Consider the following 25340-nt stretch of genomic DNA (forward strand, 5'->3'; position numbering starts at 1 on the left):
ATATGGGGCCTTTCTTTTTTTGTCTTTCACAATAATTGTTGAAGTCTAAGCATAGTAGTGAAATCTGGGTTAAAGATGGTAGACATTTTATTTATTTTCTTTGCATAATTCCAAATTGCTTTCTAATGTTGTTAGACCAATTTATAGTTCCACTAATATTTTATTAGTATGTCTGTCTCTCCACAATTCCAACATTAATTATTCCCATCTTTTGTCAGCTTTGCCAGTTTATTGGGTATGAGGTGAAATGTTAAGAGGTGTTTTGATTTGCATTTTCCTTATTATTAGTGTTATGGAACATTTTTTCACATGGTTGCTAATAGTTTGTAATTATTTTGAGAATTTTAAATAAATATTCCTTGACACCTCCTACCTGTTGGATAATTTCTTATGTCATGTCCTAAACTTATTACCACATCTATTAGAATTCTCTCTTGTATTGGAAGCATAGTTTTTTCAGATTAAGTTTTTTACAAGAATGAATAAAACATAATTAAGCTATTTAACACTGATCTTGTATCCCTACTCCGTTAGAGGGGAAAATTTATCTCATTGAACCTTAATTTATTAATGCCTTCATATTTTGAATCCTGAGGAATGTTTAAAGAAGCTATCATAGGGTTTTACTTCCTATCTCAGAGAAGAGACCATGAATGAGTGACTTTATAACTATTGGAGTGTTTAAAGTTGCAAGGGTGCCAAGTAGTTACTTTTTTATCTGCACTAAGGAATAGACTGGAGGAAATGGCTTAACTTTGTGATGAGGGAAAGCCCTATTTATTTATTTATTTATCCATCCATCCATTTATTTATTTATTTATTCATCCATCCATCCATCCACCCATTTATTTATTTATTTTTTAATGTTTAACAATCACTGCCATACAATTGAGATTTTATCCCCCCCCACACCTACCCTCCACAACCCCCCTCCCTCCCCACGACTGCATACAATTCTGTATAGGTTCTACATATACTTTCCTATTGAGTACATTTTCACTATAGTCATGCTATGTAGTCGGACTAAAATAAATGGGAGAAATCATATAACAAATCAAAACATGATTCACAAAAACATACACATACACAAACATGATCTGCTACATTCTGCGAATGACTTGAGGGAATGTTTTAAAAATAATGATAGTTTACTTTTGTAGAGTGCTTTATAATTTATGGAGTGCTTTCCTCAAAATCTTAAGGTAGATAGTGAAAGGGTCTTTATTTCTGTTTGGCAGTTGAGGAAACTAAGTCCTGGTGAGGTTAAGTAGCTATCTCTTGTTCACATGACTAGTAAATGACAGAACCAACGTGGATGGACACTTAGGTCCAATGAACTTAAATCTAATGTTCTTTATAAGGAAAACCTTGCTGACTTTTTAAAGTTCATAACAACAGGGGAATAGGGGAGATTGGAAGAGTTTTGTCCTATAAGTCTGTTAGATATACATACTTAATCTTGCATATTTTAAGACTGTCCAGTCCTTTTCTGCTCTAAACGTATATTGACATGATGATATTTGGAGAAGTGGGGAAGCATTAATTAAAAACAAAAAGCAAGTGACAACTAACATATCATTAAGACAGAAATGAAGAGGAATGTGTCATTATCAAATTACAGAACCAGAATTAAGGGATAAGAAAGGCAGTCATATAAGATACAACACACAGGAGACCCAAATAAGGGATATTTTCAGATATTATTTTTCAAAAATGTCAGTACATTTTTAATACCAGAAAATTCTTCCTTCCATGGCCTGTAGGTTGGTTTAAAAAAATTATTTAGGTGATAAACCAAGTTTTTGTTCCATTAATGCAGTGGATAATAATAACTCCAGGGGTGCTGTAGTTTTTTAGCCTTTGCCTAGAACTCACAAATTAACTGCACAGAATTTATGATGTGCCTATATGTAGACTGGAGTGGGTTGTTGATCTTGACTATGGGAGGAGATGATTTTCTATTGTTCTTTCCTTGAAAGAAACAAGGATTTTAGAGGGAATCATTATTTGCTTTTCAAAAAAGTAACCATAGTATTCCTTTAACTAATGAGCTCCCCTGGTGCATTTAAAAGTGCTTTTAATTCGCAAAAACAAAATTTAAACACAAAATTTTTCAGGACGTAATTATTGCATAAAACAAAAAAAAATGTTTTTAACAGTTTTGATCTGATTTCTCCTAGGTGGAAAGAGGAAGTCCCAAGAGCTGTTTCTTATTCATGGGGTCTGTTTTGTGTGAAGTAAACTGGGTTAGTGTACTAGCTGATGCCTGGAATCCCAATCCCCATCCAGAAACACGAAGCATGATTGTCTGCCTGCTCTTCATGATCATCTTATTGGCAAAGGAAGATCAGCTCGTAGATCAGGCAGTAAGTCTTAGAGGTTAAAGGCCTGGAGCATCTTGGTAAATTTCCCTCTCCTACTTAGGCCCCACATATAGTTACATTATTTTGGCATGTTTGCATGCTCTTACATGCATTTAGATAGATGCTTAATATGAGAAGTTATTTAAAGAACCAGAGGAAAAGCTCCACCATGTCTAGTAGATCCCTACTTGAAGATTTATAGATAGATGTAGACAAAAATAACACCGGAGAAGAGTGTCATTGATTTAGATTGTAAAAGTGATGGAGAGTACTTATGCCAATCATTGAATATAAAGTGTATGAGTCTTGACAATAAAGTAATGTGGCTTATTTTCTCATGTGGCTCTGCTCTGAAAATCACTATCTTGAGAGGGAAATATTCATTAGGAGGTATTAAATTAGAAAAAAAATTCTTTTTATTTTTTTTAATCAACAAAAGTCTGCCTTTTCTCCCTTCCATTCCTCTCCTCTTCCTGAGTATGAAAGAAAGAAAAACAAAACCTCTATTAGAAACATGTCTAGACAAGCAAAAAAAAAAAATTCCCACATGGCAATATTTTTTTTTTAAAGTCTCAATCTTCATTCTTACATCATCACTTCTCCATTGTGGATGGGTAGCATGTTTCATCAGAAATTGTTTGGTGTCCTGGTTGGTCATTATGTTCTTTATGATCAAAGTTTTTAAGTTTTTCAAAGTTGTCTTTGCTATATTGTTGTTACTGTATAAATTGTTCTCCCGGTTCTACTTGTTTCCATTTGCATCAGTTCATACATGTCTTTTCAGGTTTCTCTGAAAATATCCCTTTCATCATTTTTTTCCTTTAAAAAGAATCTGTTTTATTTTATTTATATCAGGTTCTCCCCTACCCAGTGGGAATGCAAGAAATACAAAACTCAGAACAAATATGAGGTCACACTTAATCTCATATATTTTAAGCCATTTCTGCATTAGACATGTTTGGGGGTGGTGGGAAGAAAAAATATAAAGTGAGAGGAAAAAAATATACTTCAGTCTGCAATCTGAATCCATCAATTTTATACATGAAGGTAAATAGCATTTTTCATTCTGAGTCTTTTTGCATTGTGGTGGGTCATTGTGTTGATCAGAGATACTAAGTCTTTGACAGTTGGTTATCTGTACAGTATTACTAATACTATGTAAATTGTTTTCATGATTCTGCTCACTTCATTCTTCCTCAGTTCATTAAGTCTTCCCAGATCTTTCAAAAATGAACCCCCTTCATCATATCTTGCAACTCAGTAGTATTCTATCAAATTTAAATGCCATAATTTCTTAATCCATTCTCCAATTGATGTGGACCATATCACTTTGTAATTCTCTGCCACTATCAGAAGAACTAAAAATATTTTTGTATATTTGAATTTTCTTCTTAATTCAGATCCTTAGCTTTTTCTTCTTGTTTTGATTTACCTAGGTCCAAACAGAGTAAACTGAGATCCTTCAGTAGTATGGTTTTGATCTGTATTTTTCTCTGTAACTAAATTAACTTTTCATTTAGGCATTTAAATGCTATACTGTTTGGTGCATTTCAGCAAAATGTAGTTTTCCTATTTGCCTCTTTTAATTGTTTTTGTTATTGTCTTGTCCAGGATCAAGATTGCTACTTTGCTCTTTTTAATTCAGCTTCAATATTTACTCCAGTGCCTCATTTTAACTCTGTGTGAGTCTTTGTTTTAAATGTATTTCTTGTAGATGACATATTGTTAGATTCTGCTTTATAATTCTGCTATCTTCTTCTGTTTTATAAGTGAGTTCATTCTATTCACATTTACAGTTATAATGTTTAATAGGGCATTTCCCTCTATCCTATTATTCTCTTACACTTTTCCATGTCTTTGTTACTTGGCCCTTCTTTACATAGAAGAGAATGGTAAGGGAGAAGTGTGCTGGGCGCCAGTGCTCTGGTTTTGGTATAGTCTGTTTCTCTTCCCCTGTTCCTTTTCTTTTTCGCTTACCCAGACCTCAGTCACATAAGTCACATAAGGTAAAAATGTAAATTTTTATCCTTTCCTTTAGACCTCTCTTTACCATCTACCCTCCTAGAGTTAATTTTGCTTAGGACTAACTCCTTCTTAATCTTCCTTTCTTTTTCTTTATCTCTTTTACTTTTTCCCCTTTCTTTCATTTCCCTGTTGAGTGAGTGTGTGTGTGTGTGTGTGTGTGTGTGTGTGTGTGTGTGTGTGTGTGTGTGTGTGTGAGAGAGAGAGAGAGAGAGAGAGAGAGAGAGAGAGATAGACAGGCATATAGACCTAAAGAAATAGAGACTGCAATTGAGTGTATTCTTTATCTCCTTTGACCAGATCAGATCAGAGTGAACTTCAAGTGTCAGCCTGCTCCCTCTTTCTCTTTTTCCTTGGTTGCATAGACTTCTCTTTGTCTAACTCCCAATTATATGAGATAATTTTCCCATGCCTTCCTTTCTTACCTGTCCCCATTCCTCCCCATGTATTCCTCTTCCACTTTTTTCTTTTAAGAACATCAAAACATAACAAGCCTTCTGTCTTATTAGACTCCCTCTCTCAACTATCATAATGATAAAATTGTGAGGGACACATGCATCATCTCCTCATCTTAGAAAGTAAAGAGTTTATCTTTGTTAATTGCCTTATAAATGCTTGCTCATATTTACTTTTATGTGTTTCTCTTGCTTCCCATATTTGTGTTTCAGAATCTCTGCAGCTCTGGTTTTTTCATTAGAAATGTTATTTCATTAAAGGTCTTTTTTTCTCTTTAGAAATTTATTCAGTTTTGCTGCTTATGTTATTCTTAGTTGTAAGCTTTTATTTTTTGCTTTCTGAAATGTCATATTCCAAGCTCTCTACTCTTTTATTATGTGCTAAATATTTGGGGATCTTGACTATGGCTCCTAGGTACTAGAATTTCTTTACTTCTGGCTGCTTGTAATATTTTTCTTTGACCTGAGAGCTCTGGATTTTGGCTGTAATGTTTCTAGAATTTTTCATTTTGGGGCTTTGAGGTAATAACCAGTATATTTTTTCTATTTTCACTTTGTAGGCAGGTTTTTTTTTTTTTTTTTTATGATTTCTTGAAATATGATGTCTGGGCTTTTTTTTGTTCTCTTTTGGTGTCTTTCAGGAAGTCTAATGATTCCTAAATGATTTCTCTTCAATCTGTTTTCCAGGCTAGTTGTTTTTACTGTGAGTTATCTTGCATTTTCTTTTATGTTTTAGTCTTTTGATATTGTTTTGATATTTCTTGTTGTCCCATGGAATCATTAGCTTTTATTTGGTCTATTCTAAATTTCAGGGAGTTTATATCTTAGGTAAGGTTTTATATTTCTTGTTCTAAGCTGTTGATTCTTTCTATTTCTGTCTTCCATAGCTATTATTTTCCAATTTTTTCTTCTAGCACTCTCATTTCATTTATAGGAAACATATTCAATTCTTTTAAAAATCAAAACAAAACCTCTTCATCTCTTTCTGGAATTCTAGTTGAACTTGCGTCCAAGCTTTGTTTTTCTTTGAAGATTTGTTTATAGATGTTTTGGCGTCATTCTCTTCTTCTGGGTGAGTGTCTTAAGTGTCCCTATTACCATAGTAGCTTTTTATGGTTGGATTTTTTAAAATTTACTTATTCTTCTAGCTTGTTTTCTGACTTTGGACTTGGTGTTAGGTCTGGGATCTGTTCACTCCCTTTTGGAATGAGAAGTCTGAACTTATGTCTTGGGTCCTTCTTTCTTGGGGTATTATAGGATCTCAATGACAGTTTGTGCTGGGGATTTGTAAGCTTTCAATGTTCCCATAGTGATGTGATCCAGGACAAAAATCTGATTTCTAATCTGGTCTGAGCTCGGCAAGTTCTTGACTTGGGTTGGAGTCTGAGCAAAACTTGGACTTGCCCATGATGGCAATTGTAGTAGACTGCTGTTGGACTCAGCTACTGTCATCTAGTTGGAGAGTTCTGTAGTTTAGAATAACAGAAATATAGACTCCCCTTTAGTTTGGGTTTCCTGTTCTACTTCTTGTCCTATAAACTTCACACTACACTGGAGGCTGGAACTGAGAACCCAGGAAATAAGATCCCACTTTGATGCTGGGATCAGAGCTGCATAGCTGTCACTTGTTTCTGAGCTTTCTCCTTGCTTAAGCATGTAGCCTAAGGCATCTTGGAATGCTCACCCTAGATGTAGGTTCCTTCCTCAGTCTGCCCTAGATTTGTGACCTGGAATGGGTAGTAAGTGGCAAAACGGCTAGTTGGCACATGTTCTTGTACTTTGTATAAGGTCAAGCTCCTTTCTGTTGGTCTGAGACCTCTTCTTGCCTTGGTGATAGCCTTAGTCTTCAGCAAGAGTAGGAGTGGAAAGGGGGAGATGCAAAGCGTTCCTGGCTAGACCCTGCCCCATATTTGCAAACCTAGCTGTTTGTCTTCCTGTGTTCACCTGGGCTGGAAAAGTGACTCACTGTGATTTATTTCTTGGATTCTCTGTTCAAGACTTGGTCTGGTTCATTTTACTCCTATTTATGGAAGAATTATAGGGGAGAACTTGACTTTACTTTTTCCTGCTACTCTGTCATTTTGTTTCTGCTTCTTCTAAATTAAAAAATATGTTCTCATTATTTAATAGTCACACTTGTGACTCAACTAAAAGGCCAGTCTTGAGTGTTTCACTGTTTAGTAATCCCTTCAGATCTTCACTTCCTAACAAGAGTGCTTAGCACTGCAGAAGATCTGAAGGACCATTAGTCCATCCGTACCTCAGTAAGAATTCCCTCTACAACTCACCCATCCCATGATTGTCCAACCTTTGCCCTCTCGAGTGAGAGCTGACTCTACTGCACAATGCATCAGAAAAATGTGAAACCTTTTTAACATGTAAGATTTTGAGTTTCTTTTTCATCATAAATAGCTGCTCTTTAGTGCATTTGTTCCATAATTGAGTAATTAACAAATGCTTTTTCTCAGACAGGAACTTGCTGGCATTGTTTTCCAAATTAGTATTTAAGATGAGCTAGAAGGAATCCAGAAGTATCATTTCTAAAAATTACCAGTTAACTTTTTTTGATACAAGATCTTATCTTATGGCTAGGAGGTACAGATGTTATAGTTGATAATCGCCTGTTTTTCTTCACAGAGTTCTCACCAATGAGAGAAGTTCCCTTTAAAATTGGACCTGTAATATTAGTAAATCTTAGTGTTTGTGTGTTTTTACCAAATCTTCAATTATAGTGTTTACTGTCTGCACAATGTCACTATATACTGACTCTTAATTACATTGTACTTATTGTTAAGCCTCATAGCCAATAACCACGACAAAAATATTGAGAAAAATTCCCTGCTAGAAAAATGGATAAATACCTGTAATTCCAGAACGAAACATCATATTTATTTGTTTGTTTTCACCCCAGGATTCCCCATTGCTCAATCTCCTTGGACAGGCAAGCTCTCTTTCCTGGCATCTTGTAGATATTGTGTCATACCAAAGCGTCATTGGGTACTTTAGCAGCCATTATCCTCCATCTATCATCTTGGCAAAAGCTTCTTCAGCTGAACTAATAGTAAAACTCTTAAAAGCATCTGCGGGCTTCAGTGTTGCTACTGATGGACAAATGCACCTTGTAAGTAAAATAACTGCTACAAAGTTGTAGGAACTTTTTATAACTAGTGAAAATGGGAATGTATAGTGGTGTATATCATTGTGGCATATAAGAGAGTTTCCTGAGTTATGGTTTATAAGTTGTCTCATCATCAAACCTAAGGTGATGTTGTAATTGTACTAGTTTTTTAAATTTCCCAGTTGAAATACTATATGATAAGTTAAAAATGTTGATTTATCTTTATTAGTCAGTGAAGCATTAATTATGTACATCCTATGTGCACTTGGGCATTCAAAACAGAAGTGAAATAACCCTTGCCCACAGGGAACTTACTTTCTTATGGGAGAGACAACATGGATACATGCAAGCATTTGGAATATTTACAAAATGAATAAAAGGTAGTTATGGGAAGGAGGGGATAACTAATTCAAGGGCATTTAGATGGGATATGGAACGTTGTATGTGTAAAACTGTAAATAGGATAGTATGACTAAATCACCAACTATAGGGAGGAGAGTGATATGTACAAAGTTTGGAAAGATAGGAAGACCTTTACAGGTCCAAAACGGAGTTTACATTTAATCTTTGATACAGTGAGGAACCATTAGAGCTTTTTGATCAGGGAATGACATGCTCAAACTCACATTTTAGGGAAATTACTTTGGCTGTTATATGTAAAATAAATTGGAGCAAAGAGAGATTTGAGGTGACCAAATAGAAGACTGTTGTAATAGTTCAAATGAGGACTCATGAGCTTGAGTCAGTATAGTTGGTAGTGGTGTGAGTAAAGAGGAGGGGGGCGGGGTGTACGTGAGTGATGTTGTGGAGAGAGAAGCAACAATATCTGATACCTAATTAGAGATATGTTGTGAGTGAGGTGTCAGGAATGACCCCCAGGGTTGTGGATCTGGGTGACTGGTAGGATGATATGGCTAATGGAAAGGGAGAATTTTGGAAAAGAAATGAGTTTTTGGGGAAGACTATCATGACTTCTGTTTTCAAAATCTGGAGGTGAGATGCCCATGGGTCATCGAATTTGAGACAGTAAAAGGTAGTTGGTAATGTGGGACTCAAGCTCAAGTGGCTACATGCAGAAACAGGTGGAGACACACACACACACACACACACATACACACACACGCTATCTGCACAAGGAATTCATGAATGGTTCACTTTTGTTTGCGTTCCCTTTGCCTGGCCAGAGAATTGCCACTAGTCATGACACTGAGTTCTGGTCTTGCCATTCTTATTAAGTATGACCTTAGGCAAATCACTTCAAGCCTCTATCTCTTGGCACTGACTGTCCCTCTAGCCTGGAGGACACTTTCTTTCCATGTCTGTCTCCCAGGATCCCATGTTTCCTTTAAACCTCAGTTTAAACAGAGCCTTCAATGTGGAACATTTCTTGACCCCTTCCCCACACCAGCCAGTCTTGCTCCTGCCCTAAATTTCCTTGAAGATATTTTGTATGTGCTTACTTAGGTACATGTTTTCTCTCCTGCTTAGAATATAAGCTCTTTGAGGGCAGGGCTGATGAATTTTTGTCTTTGCATCCCTAATGCCAAGCACAGTACCTACTGTGGTGTATAGCTCAAATGCTTGAGTCTGTAGATTTGACTTGCCCACTCATAGCTTTGTGACCTTGGGGAAGTAATTTCACGTCTCTGAACTTCACTTTTCTTATCTGTAAATTGGGATTAATTAATAACAGCCCCATTTACTTCCCTGAATTGTTGTGAAAATCAAATGAGATAATGTCAAATTTAAAATGAATAAACCCTTCTGTTGTTGAATATGAATGTTCATTGAATTTTAGTTGAATTGACTTGAAACCCTTTTGTTTTTGGTTAGGATGCAGTTCCAAAATGCCTAGCTTTCACTCGCCAGGTGGTACAGTTTCTCGGTTCTCTGGAACAAAATGGAAAAATTACTTTTGCAGTACTAGAACAGGAAATGTCTAAGCTTTTGGATGACATTGTTATCTTCAATCCACCAGGTAAGTGACAAATGGAAAAACCACTAACTTGTTTTGGCCAAATGGCTTGGAATGGTAATGATAATGAAATGGGAGATGTCTCTTCCTCTGAAGGTCCAGTTCTCCTTCAGTGGGAAGAGTTTCATTTACTTTCCTAGCTTCAGGGGTTCAGCAGCCATTCTTCAAGTCTTCTCTGTCAGACATGTTTTTTCATTCTTTAACTTTGTGACCCAGGTTAGGGTTCACTTCTGCATTTTCACATCCTTTTCTGTCTTTGTTTTTAACTTGGGGGGAAAAAAGAAAAACCCTTTCATTTTTGTTAAAGAAACATTTTATTTTCTCTGATAACCTGGAGAGAGGAGAAGCATTCCAGTAGGCCTTTGCCTTCTTTCTTAGAAGGGAATCAATCAACCTTTAGTCTATGAATATGTAATGTAGCAGCAATGACTGGCCCATGGTAGAAAGAAAAAAATATCCTGTTATATATGCAGGGCACTGCAAAATTTCATTGGCCTTCTGTACTTGCTGGAAGAAAGATTCTCTGTTAGTTTTTGGTAGTGCTTATTTCCACCTCTCTTGTTAAATTTTTGTTAAACTTGTCTTTTAGCTTTGGTTTACCATTTATCCCAGTAAGCTTAAATCTTTAAAAGTTCTTTGTCTTTATAATGTTATCATATAAGTTGTTCTTTTCATTTTGCTCATTGCACTCTATCACTTCATAAAAGGTTTCTCTGAAATCATCCTTTTCATCATTTCTCATAGTGCAGTAATGCCATTCCACAATTAATGGGTGCCCTCTTGGTTTCTAGTTCTTTACCATATGTTACAAAAAGAACGTCTATAAATATTCATATACATATGAATCTTTTTCCATGTTCTTTCCACTCTTTGAATGTAAAATTAATAGTGGTATCAATGAGTCATAGGATATGCATAGTTTAGTAACTTTTGGGATATACTTTCCAGAATGGATTTATACCAAGTCATAGCTTCAATGGCAGTGCAGTAATGTGAACTTAATCTTATGAAGAAACATTTGTGTCTTCTACTTATAATAGAATATAACCACTTCATCTTTGTATAGTCCTTCCTACTGGCTCATTTATATTTACCTTTCTGTGTTTCTTTTGACTCCTATGTTTCTCTTGCAAAATTTATATGTAGCTCTGTTCTTTTCATAGGGAATGCTTGGCAGTTCCATTTGTTTCCCCTTAGGAGTATTCTCAGTTTTTCTGGATAAGTTATTCTTGACTGGAAATCTGTATTTTTTGCCTTTTAGAATATCATATGACATACTCTCCATTTCCTTTTTTGTGGAGCTGCTAATCAATCTTAACTGTAGCTCCTTAGAATTTGAGTACTTTCTTTCTGACTGCTTGAAGTCGTTTTTCTTTTTTTGGTTGTTGTTTGTTTGTTTTTTTTTTTCTTTGAGCTAGAAACTGTGTATGTGTGTGTGTGTTCTGTCTTTTGTTGCCGAAGAAGACCATGCCATCAGAGAAATAATGACATGACTTGCACTTGACTTTGTTTTCAGTGAGGGAGGGCTGTGCAGGTCACCAGCCTCACTTCTCCTCCAGAGCCATCTGAATCCAGTGACCAGATATTCATCTGGATGACTGGAGAAGACTCAGGATGAGGCAATTGGGATTAAGTGATTTGCCCAAGGTCACACAGCTAGTAAGTGTCAAGTGTCTGAGGTGAGATTTGAATTCAGGTCTTCCTGACTCCTGCACTGGTGCTCTGTCCACTGCACCACCTAGCTGCCCCTGGGCTAGAAACTAGATATTTTAGGTATGGTTTTGCTGAAAGTTTTCATTTTGGGGTTTCAGGAGTTAACCAATAGTTTTTCTTTTTGTCACTTTGCCCTCTAGTTATAATAGACAGAAGAAGTTTGCATTCATAATTTCCTGAAGTATGATATCTAGGCTGTTTTTTTGTCCATGACTTTTAGGTTATCTAAAAATTTTTTAATTATCTCTGTCCTCTTTCTTGAAGTCATTTGTTTTTTTTTTGCAATACCTTGCATTTTCTTCTGTTTTTTTCAGTCTTTAGACTTCATTTTAATATTTCTTGTTATCTCATAGAGACATTAACTTCTGTTTAGTCCGTTCTAATTTTCAGGGAGTCTGTTACTTGGGTAAGATTTTGTACCTCTTCTGCTAAGCCATTAATTCTTCTGTCTTCTAGAGCTCTCGTTTCTTTTCTGTTTCTTTAGAGTTATGATCTTGTTCAGGAGGTCTTCAGTAGGTTCTTTGCATTTCTACTTTGCCCTCTGATTCTAAGATATCTAGGTAGTTTTCCTTGTAATTTCTCAGAAAATGATATCCAGGCTATTTTTAAATTCATGGGTTTCAGGTAGTCCAGTGACTCTTAAATTATCTTTCCTTTGTTTTATAAGTTATTTATATGAGATATTTCACATTTTCTTGGTTTTTTTTTTCAGCCTTTTGACTTTGTTTTATTATATCTAGATGTTTCATGAAGTCATTAGTATTTTATTATTTCTCCATGTCTCATGGTGTTGCTAGTTTCTGTTTGACCAGTTCTTATTTTCAAGGAGTTACTTTCTTCAGTAAGGTTTTGTAACTTTTTTTTTTTTTAGCAAGATGCTAATTCTCTTTTCATATATTTCTTCCATAGTTATCATTTGGTTTTAAAAATAATTTTCTTATCTCTTTCTTTAATTCTTTTAGGAATTCTTGTTGGACTTGTGTCCAGTCTACATTTTTTTGGAGGGGAAGAGCTAGGCCCCCATTTGCTTGCTGCCACACCTCTCTGCTCTAGATCTGTGACACAGAACTGGACAGTGGGTGATAAAGATGCAATTTTTGAAACCATTTTTGCTCCCAGCATCCATTTTAGGTGTCCTTGGGATCACTTTCTGCCCTGATGCTTCCTCTATTGGTCCTCTTGTCTCAGCTCCCTCTCTATCCTTAGGTGTTAGTATGCTTCTTGTTCTGTCATGGCTGCTGTGACACTGCATTCCTCCCCAGCCCTCACTTTAGGTCCTTAGATCTCTCTGTCTTCCGCTTCATGGCTTTTCTAATGAGAATTTGGTCTGGCATGTTTTTTAGGGTGTTGTGAAGGAGAGTTGGTAGGTGAATTAAGCAAAAATGCTTCTTCTCACTCTGCCATCTTGAACTCTTCCTCTTGTCACTTTATGTGATTTTTAACATTAAAAAAAATCTATTTCTTCCAGACATTCTAGTGACTTCATGGCAGTCTTCTTATTTGAGGTTTTGCTTTGATGATGTTTTAAGTTATTCTCTTTATCAAGGTTTTCCTGTTGGCTCCATAATATCATTTTATCATTAATGCCTTTTGTTTACTCATTTTTCCAATTTAATTTTTTGAATTGAAACTTTGTGTTAGGATTGGTCCTTGCCCTCTTTACTTATCTATCTTCAGGTCCCAGCTTAGGTCTACAGGATGAATTAAGATTCTGCTTCAGAAAAGTAACTGGGCTGTAGGTCAACCCAATTTTTGGGCTGGAAAAAATGACCTATTGTGATTTCTCCTTGGATTTCTCTATCCCTCCTTGGTATAGTACTCTTACTTGATCTTTATTACAGTTGCTTTGGGAAAGAACTGGGCAATATACCAGTTTACCAGTTACTTTTCTCCCTTTATCAGCTTCTTAATCTAACTTAGTGTGATAATTGATATTCTTTCTTATCAATGGGTTCATTGATCTTGAAGGTTAACATAGTAATAAATGCTTCTAAATATCCTGCTCTTTTTTTTTTTTGATGGAGTTGAGAATGAGTGGGTTGGAGAAATTGGACCTATGATTTCATTGATGTGACAAACTCACAGTGAAGAAATGTATTCTACCAATACAGATTGACAGTTGTTCGGTAACTATAGTTTTACTCTGCAGCTCTAAGAGACTTGCCTAGGGTCACATATCCAATGCGTTTCAGAGCTTGAAGTTGAATTCATGTCTTCCTGACCCAGATCCTCTCTGTCCATGATAATTCTCTGTTTCTCAGACTACCATGAACCTTTGAAGTTTTTTGTTTGTTAATTTTTGTATTTGAATGTCTAAGAAATGAAATAGAAATACTTCAGTCTTGTTGAATACATCTAGCTAAACATTCCAGAAGTAGCTTTTTTATTGGCACTTAGTATACTACTGCTCTCATGCACTGTGACTCTTAGATGGTTTGAAAACATTAGCTTCCTCTTATCTAGAAAATACATTATCATGTAGTAGGCCACACACTTATTAAGTGGCTAGAACTGTGGAATGGCTATGTTTTGAATCTTTTAGAAATTACTATCAAAACTCTGAAGCCTGCACAGATATAGCTAAGAATTTAAATGTTGCTCTTCTCTCCTCCATCAGATGAATTTTAATAGTATTGAAGGACCAGTGATGGGTTATCATGTGTATCAGTGGAGATATATATATATATATATATTTTATTCCCTTCAGATATGGATAACCAGACTCGTCACATGGCCCTCAGCAGACTCTTTGTTGAAGTTTTAACGATGATGAATAATGCTAGTGTCCCGACAGCTGAGTTCCTTCGGGGCAGTGTCCGGAACTGGATTGACCAGAAAGTACATGGGCTGGTGGTGTTGCCCCTTTTGACAGCAGCATGCCAGAGCTTGGCCTCTGTACGACACATGGCTGAAATTACAGAGGCCTGTATCACTGCCTACTTCCGGGATGGTGAGTGAACATCATCTTGCATAAGTTATTTTTATCATTTCCAGGAAAAATTCATTTTTATAACTGTTACATGTCATCCTTTATAGGATGATACATTGGGATATTGGAGATAAAAAAGAACAATGTGAATCAGGGAGCTAGCATTCACATGTATCTTTGTGTGTCTATGAATACGTCTTCCTTTTCTGGGATGGGGGAGGAGATATTTAAAAAAAATAAATCCTACTCATATTATTTATACCCCTTGATTATATCTTTGATTAATATTACATTGGTAGTATAAAATTTTATTATCCCACTTATTATTATTTCAGATCCTTTATTTATTGTGGAAAACTTAACTGTGAAAACTCTAACTAAACTGTGACTGCATCCTAGTGCTCGTTCTTAATGTTTGCCTCTGCTGCTTGCTTTACAGTTTCAGTTGTTAAAGTCTTCGGGTGTGCATTGTTGAAACTGTACTGAAGTTAGGAGATCTGGCTTCTACTTTCAACTGTCCCACTCACTATATAATTTTAGGAGGATTGGGCTTCCATTTTTTTATATGTAACATTAAAGAGTTGGTTTGGAGTTAGGACAGTGCTTATAGCAGGTGTTTAATAAATCCTTGTTGATTGATAAGAAGACCGTGGAGGTTCCCTTTTTCTCCCTGATTCTTCATTTTAGGTATGGCTTTCTTTTCTATCATCTGATTGAAAAGTTACCTGTATAGCATAACTAATAATTACATAGAGTCATCACCAACTCTCAAATAGAGAATATTGTTTAACTGGTGCACTTTTCTCAGTATTTTTAAGATAATTTAGATAACTTTTTCTTTTCTTTTTAAAAGTTTTCTTTTTAATATTTTATTTGTTTTATTTTAAATTATGGAATAAAACAAGTAATTCTATAACATAATATAAAAAAGGTGATTGCACATGAAACTGCAAATCTGTTATGTACAACTTGCTATTCTTTTTAAATATATAATAGTTATCATGTAAATTTCTTTTTTTTTAAATATGTGCACCTTGTGACTAGAATATGTATATACATACACATACACACACACACACACACACACACACATACAAACATACATCCACACACAAAATCAGTGGACTGGTTGAAGTGGGCTTTGTATGTCTCCATAACCACCCCAATAAGTGTGGTGGAATTATTAGCACATCTGTGAAGATGTCTCCCATGATGTTTTCCATTTCAGTATCAAGAGAGTTGCATGTCTGAGAGTGCTGGCAAATGGGTAGCACTCGAGATCAGAATGATAATTTTGCAAGTTTATGTCATAATGTATACATAGACTAAAGCTCTAGTTCTTCATCTTGACTTTGCTACTTACAACTTGTGTGACTTGAAGTATATCTTTTATCTCCTTTTGGCCTCATTTTCCTCATTGTAAAAATACAGAATTTGTAGTAGATAATCTCTTAGGACTCTTCTAGCCCTAATTCCTATAACCCTAATATCCCATGACTCAGAAAATTTACTTAAATCTTGTCACCAGAGAAAAAAGGGAATGTTTAAAGTTAAATTTCTGATTTAAAACTAATAACTACTTTTTCATGATTTTGTGAAACGTTTTTAACAATTTACTACTTGAACATGACACACTTGAATAAATAAGAATACACTGGAAAATGAATGGTTTCATTTCCCTCCCCTGCCCCTCAACTCTTCTAATCCCTTTGCATAGTATACTGGAAAAAATATTTCCTGTCTCACAAAGATGCAGTTTCTGGGGGCAGGAAAGAGGTCCATAGATTCTGTTTATACAGTATCTAGCATGGTAGTCTGCTTCATTAGGCAACTTCAGTGCTTTTTTGAGCAAGGTAAAAGATGTGGCCTAGAGATCAGAAACTTCTAATCTTACCTTAGTCAGATTTCCTGACTATTATACTGCATCTAGTCTCAATCAAGTATTTGGTTCCTGAATGTTTCTTACTTAAGAGTTGATATGATTTTTCCTAAGACTATTATGAGAAATAATTTTACACTTTGAAGTTAAAAGTAAAAGACTTTATTAGAATAGTTGAGTTATTATGTTTGGTTCTGTTCTATTTGCTTAGTTGCTCTGCTTCCTGTTCTATTATTAGACTCCCTCAACTGTCATTTGGGATGGGGTCCTATTCTGGTATCTCTTCAAGTTCCTGAGCTCACCATAGAAGACTTTATCCAGGAGTGCCTGTCCCTTGGAAGTTATTTGACACTGTATGTTTATATGCTTCAGTGTTTAAATAGTGAGCAAACACTGAGAAATGAAATGAAAATGTTGCTCACCTTAGGAAAGTGGTTGGAGCAGGTATATCCCAGGTATGTCGTTGGTCTTCTGGATGCCATATCAAACATGTTACTTGGTTAACTTAATGTTTTATTTGAATGTATTTAAGCTTTAAGTAAGCATAAACACAAAAAACAAATGGTTTATAAAGCAAATAAGGACAGTCCTGAGATTTTTCTCAGTGTGCTTTTGATTGCATGAATGAATTGAATATATAGCTGGGATAAGGCCTTTGGAAATACCTTAGAACTCATATAGAAATGGGGCCACTAACCCTGACATAAGGATCCCTATGGGCTGTATATTGATTTAGAAATCACATACTAACATTGCAAATGTTCTATTGTATTTTATTTATTTTGTTAAATATTCCCCCACTACATTTTAATTTGGTTTCAGTTCTACACCTTGTGTTTGACACCTCTGTCTTAGAAGATCTTGCTAAGTGATTACAAGTATAGTGTATAGAGTATTAAAATATGAAACCTCCCATTAAATGTAAAACATTATTTGTTACTGTAAACTCTGATTGCAAATAGTAGAGCAAATAACCAGAAACCCATAGAGTGATGGAATGTTGGTACTAGAATGGACCTTAGAGATCATGTAATACAAACTTTTCCTCTTTTCCTATCCACTTCATTTTATAGATGAGGAAACTGAGGCAGACCTAGATAAGTGAAATGATTTGCTTGAGGTCACACAGCTAGTTCTGGGAATATAGGGACTAGCACCCAGACTGCCAAGCCAGTTAATATTTCTACTACAAGTTGATGATCTTAAGCATATTTCCTTGGAGCTTTCTTTTATGCAAGTAATATTTTATTTGAATTTTCAACTTAATGGTTTATAGTGTGTATCATGAACTTGAAAACCAAATGTAAACCTAAATTTGGGAGGGGATGGCAGGGCAGGGTGCAAAGCAGCTCCTAATTTTTCCCTTTCTTTTCTTATGTACCCACTCCAAGCTCTGTGCGAGATGAAGCAAAGCTCTTTTTGTGGTGGCACCAAGCATTGCAGTTGTCCCAGATCCAGGTTGAGCAGGATGATGCTGTGCTGATTGGAACTGTAATCCGGATTCTTCTTGGGATCCAGAACAGACAGAACCAGACAGCCGAGGAGAGGCTGAGCTCAGGGATACTGGGTGCCATCGGATTGGGCAGGAAGTCTCCCTTGTCTAACAGGTAAGAATGGGAAAGAAATACTTTTCTTTGTGAATTCCTAATTCTAAAACTAGTATGGATACTGATGAAAAACTGTTGATTTACCTCATTGGTTTAAAACTAGGATGCTATCCTCTCCCTAAAATGAAGGCTTTGATGTATAATGAAGACCACCACCAATTAATTATAGACCAAACTAACCCAATTGGAGTCTTTCTCTAGTGTCTCACTGTCATATGGAGAGGACACTGAGCTCTGTTGTGCAAACTCTGGGTTGTTGCCTGGAGCCTAGCATGGGCCCAGTGACGGACTATATGCCTGCTATTAAGGATCATTCACTCATTTACACCTAATCTCTGTCAAATTCTGTATTCAATACTGGGCATGCAAAGGACAGAAGTGAAATAATCCATATGTCCTAAGGAGCTGACACTCTTTGGCCCCAACTTGTATGACTTGAGTGAAACTTCTAAGCAGAAGATTGGCAATTCACAAAAGCTACCAAGGTTTAGAGGAGTTGTGACCTGCTTCATTGATGATTTGTTCTTGATGTTGTGATATCTAGGCCATATTCAGGTTTTACATAAACCACATTTTGGAAAAAAGCGTAACCTATATTTCTACTAATAAACAGTAGTTTTCAGAAGTCTATGTTGACAATATAGTATAGTGGAAAGTGTGATAGATTTAGTCAAAGGAACTGTATTCAGATCCAAACTTCTACTTATTACCTTTGTGATCTTGGGCAAATGACTTCACCTCTTTGGACTCAGCTTCCTTTTATGTAAAACAAGGAGGTTGCACTAGATGCTCCCCAAATTCTTTCAGTTCTAAATCTTATTGTTCTGTTTGGTTCTTTATGGTACCCTTGCATGTATTTTAAGCTTAAAAATTACATTTTCCAGAATGACAGGTAAAAAAGAATGTCTATATCTTTGTAATCTTGTAAAGCCATGATTTTAATTTGCTTTATGCGTATTAAAATGCATACAGTCAGAGAGCACAAAAACAAAATAGACAATTGAATTCAAAATTTAATCATCAAAGATGTGTTAAAGCTTGTTAGTAAGAGGGATAACTGGTGAGTAAGGAATCTGAATAATCTTTAAAAATAAACAAATGAAAAACCAATGGTTTGAATTACAATTTAAGAAACATACTTGAGATCACAGGACTTCCCAGGCAAGGTCAGGGAGTTAGCCCAAACGAGATGCCGCTGTCCAGTGCTTCCCTGAGCCCTCAGAAAGATATACATGATAGACCCGTTCTCAGAGCTCTCAAACTGTGAGAAACATATTCACTCTAAAAAGGACAATGCTCGTTGTGAAGTCAGGAAATTCATTTTTATGTTCATTCTCCCCTGAATGAATGGGTAATTCCTAATGGACTAATAACATTTGCTTCATGCAAATGTCAGACATATATGCCTTGCTTCCAGTTGTAATTTCCCTCCTGCCTCCCAGTGGTTAGGCATTTCTGAGTTCCATAGCTATCCGAAAAACACTTAAACCCCACCCCCACATGGGCCTCCATTCCTGCTTACATTTCTTATTTTCTTCATAGAATGATATGCTTTAAATTATTTTAAAGGAATTCCCTTAATTTATAAAAAGGCCAAACCTAGGATGGTTTAAGGTTCTTTTACCATTTACATAAGAAGGGTAATGAAATTCTTCTCCAGCCTTTGAAGTTGTGGATTTTATCTAAAATATAAGGAAGGAGTTGTTGGCCTTCAACTATGTTAATAAGCAGGCACTCACATCCTTGTTGAGTGAGTGAAGTATTCAGCCTTTCTAATCTGTTTCCCTGCCTTCCGCAGAAAATACAAGACTTCTGGCATATTACATATTTTCTTGTGGAAACAGAAGTTTGCTTCATCACTAACCAAATCTTGTATGAAAGAATATGTGTCTGATCATCTCTTCCTACTTAGTTATCTCCTATTCTTCTAGTCCCAATCAATGTTGAAGATATTTTTCATGCCTTTGGAATAGCAGCATTCCTGTGGAAGAGCCAGACCTGGTGAAATACAGCCATTCCAAATCCAAAACATGCTTCTTAGCATATTGTAGAATTCAGCAGAATTCTGCAAGTTAATTTCTCTTAAAAGTTTGTTTTCATGTTGTTCAGTATTTAATGTAACTTTGGCCTTCATTGATTGAATAACAATAGGTCCCTGCTCAAGCACCACTTAATGGTTCCTTTTTGGGCCCTCTTGGCTCAGAGTGAATGTAAATAGAAATTGTTTCTCTTTTGGTCAGCAACCCTGAGGGTCTTCTCCTCCTAGTTTGATTTTTGTTTTTGATTAAGGGGGCCATCCCTTGATTCACTTCTTAAATAGTATATTATTCACTGTTGCCTCAAAGTGAGAACTCAGAAGGACCTCAGAGGTTCACTAATTTATTTGTACTACCTGGACCCCCTTTAAAAAAAAATGTACTCAGCACTGCTCCTCTTCCCTTGGAAATCTACTTTCTATAATCCTCTATCTCTTTTTTTGAAATTGGTGTCATTTCAAAAAAGAAAATATTTTTTTAAATGATACATCATAAATTTAATAATTTATTGTAAATTTGACAGTTTTTTCCTGCATTGAAACTTTGATGACGCATACTATCATATTGTAAACAAGTCATTACATGCATATATTCCTGCCAGTGCATGTTGAATTTCCTAACACTTGCTTGTTAAGGCTTGTAGGCAGACTTATCAGTTATAAATTGCATTTTGTGTGTTTACTTGGAAAATAATGTAATCAGTACAACTTTAACTCTGTTACACAATAGTTGAAACATGATGAATGGATTTTAAAATTTTTCTTCTCTTCTTAACTTATCCTTCCACTACCCCCTTATTTTTATTCAGTACTCCCCAATTGCACCTAAGGCTATTGCTGCCCTCTTCCCCCACCTTCCCATTGTTCCAGTGCTCCTCATGGGGACTGCCCCACTTTGTAAACCTCTGCAAGCCCATAGTCTCCCACTGCATCCTGAGCCATATCCAGTCATCCTGCTCTGTATCTGGCCACTGCATCTAGATGACTGTGGAGGAGAAAGTGAGGCTGGTGATTTTGCACAGCTCTCCCTTGCTCTAATCCAATTCCATTGCAAGTCATGTCATCATCTTCCTGATATCATGATCCTCTTTGAGAACAAAGGACAAAACACACATAATCAATAGCAAATCTATAAATTAAGCTTTGAGTAGCCTGAGATATAACATTATACCACTTTTCCTAGCTACCTTAATCATACTTAATTAAAAAAATATATATGGTTTGGCTTTGTTTTCGTTTTAATCTTTAAGGGCTACAAATTAATTTCATAAGCCCATAAAGGCTAGTGTGCTCCTTGGTATCAATTTTTTCCTTGGTTGAGGGGATTTAATTTTATTCTTATTATCTGAATTTGATGTGCTGTATATACTGTTATGGATGAAGGATTAAAATATACTGAAGTGGCATAAGTAATATATATATATGTATGTGTGTGTGTGTGTGTGTGTATGTGTATATGCTTGAGATTATTAAGATTTATTGAAAGCATAAACAAAAAATGGAGATACTCTTTACCACATTTGAATTTTGGTATAAATTCTTAGGCTTGAGTTGTAATGTCTGTGTAAATTATAATTGGTTCCTCCTATTGCCTTTGCATTTTCTAAGGTTCCGTGTGGTTGCAAGAAGCATGGCTGCCTTCCTTTTAGTTCAAGTCCCTGCAGAAGATCAAATTCGTTTAAAGGCTGGTTCCGAATTACATTTCTCTCCAAAAGCTCAGCAGGTATGTAATAGCCTCTTTTCTATGTAATGGAGAACCATGAAAGGTTTTTGAGGAAGGGAGTGATGCAGCCAGACGTACTAGATTAATTTGGCAACAGTGTAAAGAAAGGATTAGGATTAGGAAAACTAGTTAAGTTATTCTAATAGAATGGTAGGTAGATCACCAGGGTAGAGCAGTGTCATAGAGGTCAGAGTGGGGAGAGAATTAAAGAAGTGGTGAGTAGTTGCATCAAATACAATAAGAAAGTAAAAGAAAATTAGGATGAAGAGAAATTGAATTTCGCAACTGAGAAGTCAAGAAGACCTTGGAGGTAGTACTATCAGTGGAATTCTGGGGAGGGAAGTCATATTATAAAGCAATAGAAACAATAAATGGCATCCTAAAGGGTTTAGCAGTAAACATCTTTTGTAGTAGCTTCTAAAGAACTAGAAACAAAAGTGGCTACAGCCTACCTGTTGAAGAACAGCTGACCAAGTTTGGTGCATGAATGCAGTGGAAAAATCACTCACTGCATATAAGAAATGAACATGAAAAATTCAAACAAGCATGGGGAGACATGTGAAGTGATGCAAAGTGAAGTAAGCAGAACAGAAAGTATTCACACACAGTGGGAGGAGGGAGCTAATGATAGGATTGGCAAAAAAGAAAAGAAGGGTGAGTGAAGCATTTTTAACAGTGCATGGGAAAAAACTGGAGCAAGTTCAGAAGGAAACAGTCAAGCAGGACAGCTTTGAAAGTAACATGTTAGATTTGTGTGTGTATCAAGGTGTCCATGAGAAATCTGCATTTTTATGTGTAATCTTTTTCTATTCTATTTTGTATGTGGAAATGTTTTCATGTTTGATTATTTCAGAATAAAAAAATAAAAATCTAAAATTAATCTAGGTGTTTTGACTATGACCCTGTGGTCACTTCTAATTCTTAACAGCAAAATTTCTAAGACACTTGAATTTTAATTCTCAATAGTTACTATAACAATTTGTGCTACTCTTAATCTTAATTTGATGCAAAAGAACTCTCCATTAGTTTATTTGCAAGTACTTGGCTTCAAATAATGTGAAGCTCTTGGTAGTTTATATTTGACCTGCCAACTCACCCCCTAACCGTATCAGATCTTCTTTGTGCTTGCTCCTTGAGCAAGGTAAGAGCCTATCTCTCTGCAGCTCAGATAAAATTTTCTGTCTGTAACTATATATGTTTATAGATAGATCCATATCATCTCTATCTCTCCATCTTTCTATTCATCCTTATTAAGGTTGTTGTTATCCAGCTGTCCCCATTTGGTGCCACTTTTCTGATCTGTAAGTCCCTTATTAGTGTACAGTAGGAATATCCCCTCAGGAAGGATGGAAAGCCAGGGCACCTTCTCCTTCTGCTTCTTCTTCTTATTGATCTGGTTATCTTCCTTCTCTTTGCTCTCCTAGGAGAGAAGCAAGGCAGAGCCCTTTCAGTTTTTTGATTTGACTCTCATCCTCTAAAGAAAAGAGGTAGTATGAGGGGCATAAAAGAAGAGATGTGCTGACTTAAGAGCCTTTAAGTCAGTCTTCTTTTAGCACTTAGCAAATGACTTTTAAAGCTTGGTTCATGCAAAAATTTCTAAATGACAAGATTACTTGGCCATACATTCTAAGAATGTTTTAACAAAATGAATGTTCTAAGGTCTACTGAATGGAAATAAACTTGCTTCTTCCCAAGAAGACCAACCTCATGCTCAGAAAGCGTAGAAGAATTAGGTGCTCAGCTTTGTGGTTTTGACTCTTAATTGAAAAAGGAGTTCAGCAAGGGAAAGAACAGTATAGCAAAGAGGGCATAGTTCTGGAGGGGAGGGGTCTTGAGAGGACTCTACAAAGTGAGTTGGATTTGTATTTGTGTGGGGAGTGGGGAGGAAGGCTTTCCAAGTAGGGAAGAAAGAATGGGCAGAATAATGAATTCCAGAATAAAGCTGATATTTGAGGAAGCTAATACTGGAATCAGGAAATAAGATTGGAAAGATGGTATGGAGTCAGGTTATTGAAGACCTCAGAAATCAGGGAAAGTAGTTTTGCTTCTAAATGTTGTTTATTGGGACCTCCTCTATAGCATATATGTAAGTATACACACCCAGAGGCATCTAGAGATGCTTTTTTCTACTTTTGCACATTTTCTCTGGGTTTGATACTTGTATTGCATTTTCAAATAGGTGTGAGCTGTCAGATGCCTATATAGTTAAGTGTCATCTTCCTTGTTTTTTAGGCACTAAATACTCTTGAATCCATGTCTTCAAGCAAGCAGTATGTAGAGTATCAGGAACAGATCTCCCAAGCATCCCAGTTTATAAAGCATCCTGGACATTGTCTTCAGGATGGGAAAAGTTTTCTGGCTCTTCTTATTAACTCTCTGTACCCAGAAGTGCATTATTTGGACATTATTCGATAGCAGCACTGAGGTCCATGGAAAACCCTGTGATGATTTCTGTTTACATTTGATGTTGTTGTTGCATAAGTAACTTTGACTGTGTAGGTCCACTGTAGAACCGAGTACAACCAATGAGGAGGATGTTTGGAAGGAATGTGGGCACTGATCATTCCTACCAGGTATTTTGGATGCAAGAGGGTGTGTGTGTGTGTGTGTGTGTGTGTGTGTGTGTGTGTGTGGTGTATGTTGTGTGTATGTTGTGTGTGTGTCTGTGTTCTTAGCTGTTACAATAACATGTGGAAGCACCACATGTTTTTATTCCTGTGAAAATGAGAAACTTCATTTAAGTTTCACCCTGATACAAAGCCAGTGGGCCTTATGTAATGATACAGTAAGGGTTGCAGATCATAGGACATTTTTTTTCTTTTCATTCTTCTCCTTGCCCTTAAAAAATAAACTACCGAGGCTCTCGTGTTAGAACTACAACCAGTTAGAGTCACATGAAAAAGATGCATTTTGAACCTCATTTTGACTCCTCAAACATATAATCACATTTAGTCTGAAAATTAGAAATTGTTTGTATTTCCAAAATAAGGACTACTTTGTGATTCTACAATCCTTTAGAAAGTTTGCTCTTTCCCTTAGATGAGAGAAGCCAAGATGTTATTAAATAACTACATTTATTCTGGCTTTCTTTATTACTTCTCACTGTGACCTGTGGCCTATGATGTTGGAATAGGCATCACATCACAGGTCAAAACCCCTCTATACTATACATAGTTGTCTTTACTTACTGAAGCCAAGAATATCAATTCCTGGTGGCCAGACTTTTTTGATGAACTCTCGTGGTCCCTTCTCACCTCAGCACACATTGCCAGGTGTTTATTTTGAAGCCTTCCCAGCCATCTAGCACCTGCAAGAATTTATGCTCTGCTGGCCCAACTTTCAAGAATCCAGGGTCCACTTCCACTGGGAACACCCAAGGATGATTGGTGTGGGTTTTTCTGGCAAGCTGCTTATTTCCACACACCACATCTCTGAGTCAGCTTGCAGTAAAAGTGGAATGTCTGGAAGTCAGATATACTTTAGAAAATCAGTCATAGTCTAAAATAGTGGTCACCATGTCC

At 36.1% G+C, this 25340-nt stretch overlaps 1 protein-coding gene across 2 annotated transcripts in view; it reads left to right on the forward strand.

Moving 5' to 3' along the window:
• Nucleotides 1-25127, forward strand: part of EPG5 (ectopic P-granules 5 autophagy tethering factor) — a 124135-nt gene extending 99008 nt beyond the window's left edge. For both annotated transcript variants that reach the window (XM_072605233.1, XM_072605232.1), the window contains exons 37-44: nt 2181-2366; nt 7752-7961; nt 9792-9936; nt 14354-14596; nt 16693-16909; nt 17846-18061; nt 21705-21819; nt 24052-25127. In XM_072605233.1, the coding sequence (XP_072461334.1) occupies nt 2181-2366; nt 7752-7961; nt 9792-9936; nt 14354-14596; nt 16693-16909; nt 17846-18061; nt 21705-21819; nt 24052-24234 (1515 nt within the window). In that variant the 3' untranslated portion in view covers nt 24235-25127. The remainder of the gene's footprint in view (nt 1-2180; nt 2367-7751; nt 7962-9791; nt 9937-14353; nt 14597-16692; nt 16910-17845; nt 18062-21704; nt 21820-24051) is intronic.
• Nucleotides 25128-25340: the final 213 nt, after the last annotated feature.

The sequence above is a fragment of the Notamacropus eugenii genome, chromosome 4 (genome assembly GCF_028372415.1).
Source record: "Notamacropus eugenii isolate mMacEug1 chromosome 4, mMacEug1.pri_v2, whole genome shotgun sequence".
Classification (NCBI taxonomy): Eukaryota; Metazoa; Chordata; class Mammalia; order Diprotodontia; family Macropodidae; genus Notamacropus; species Notamacropus eugenii.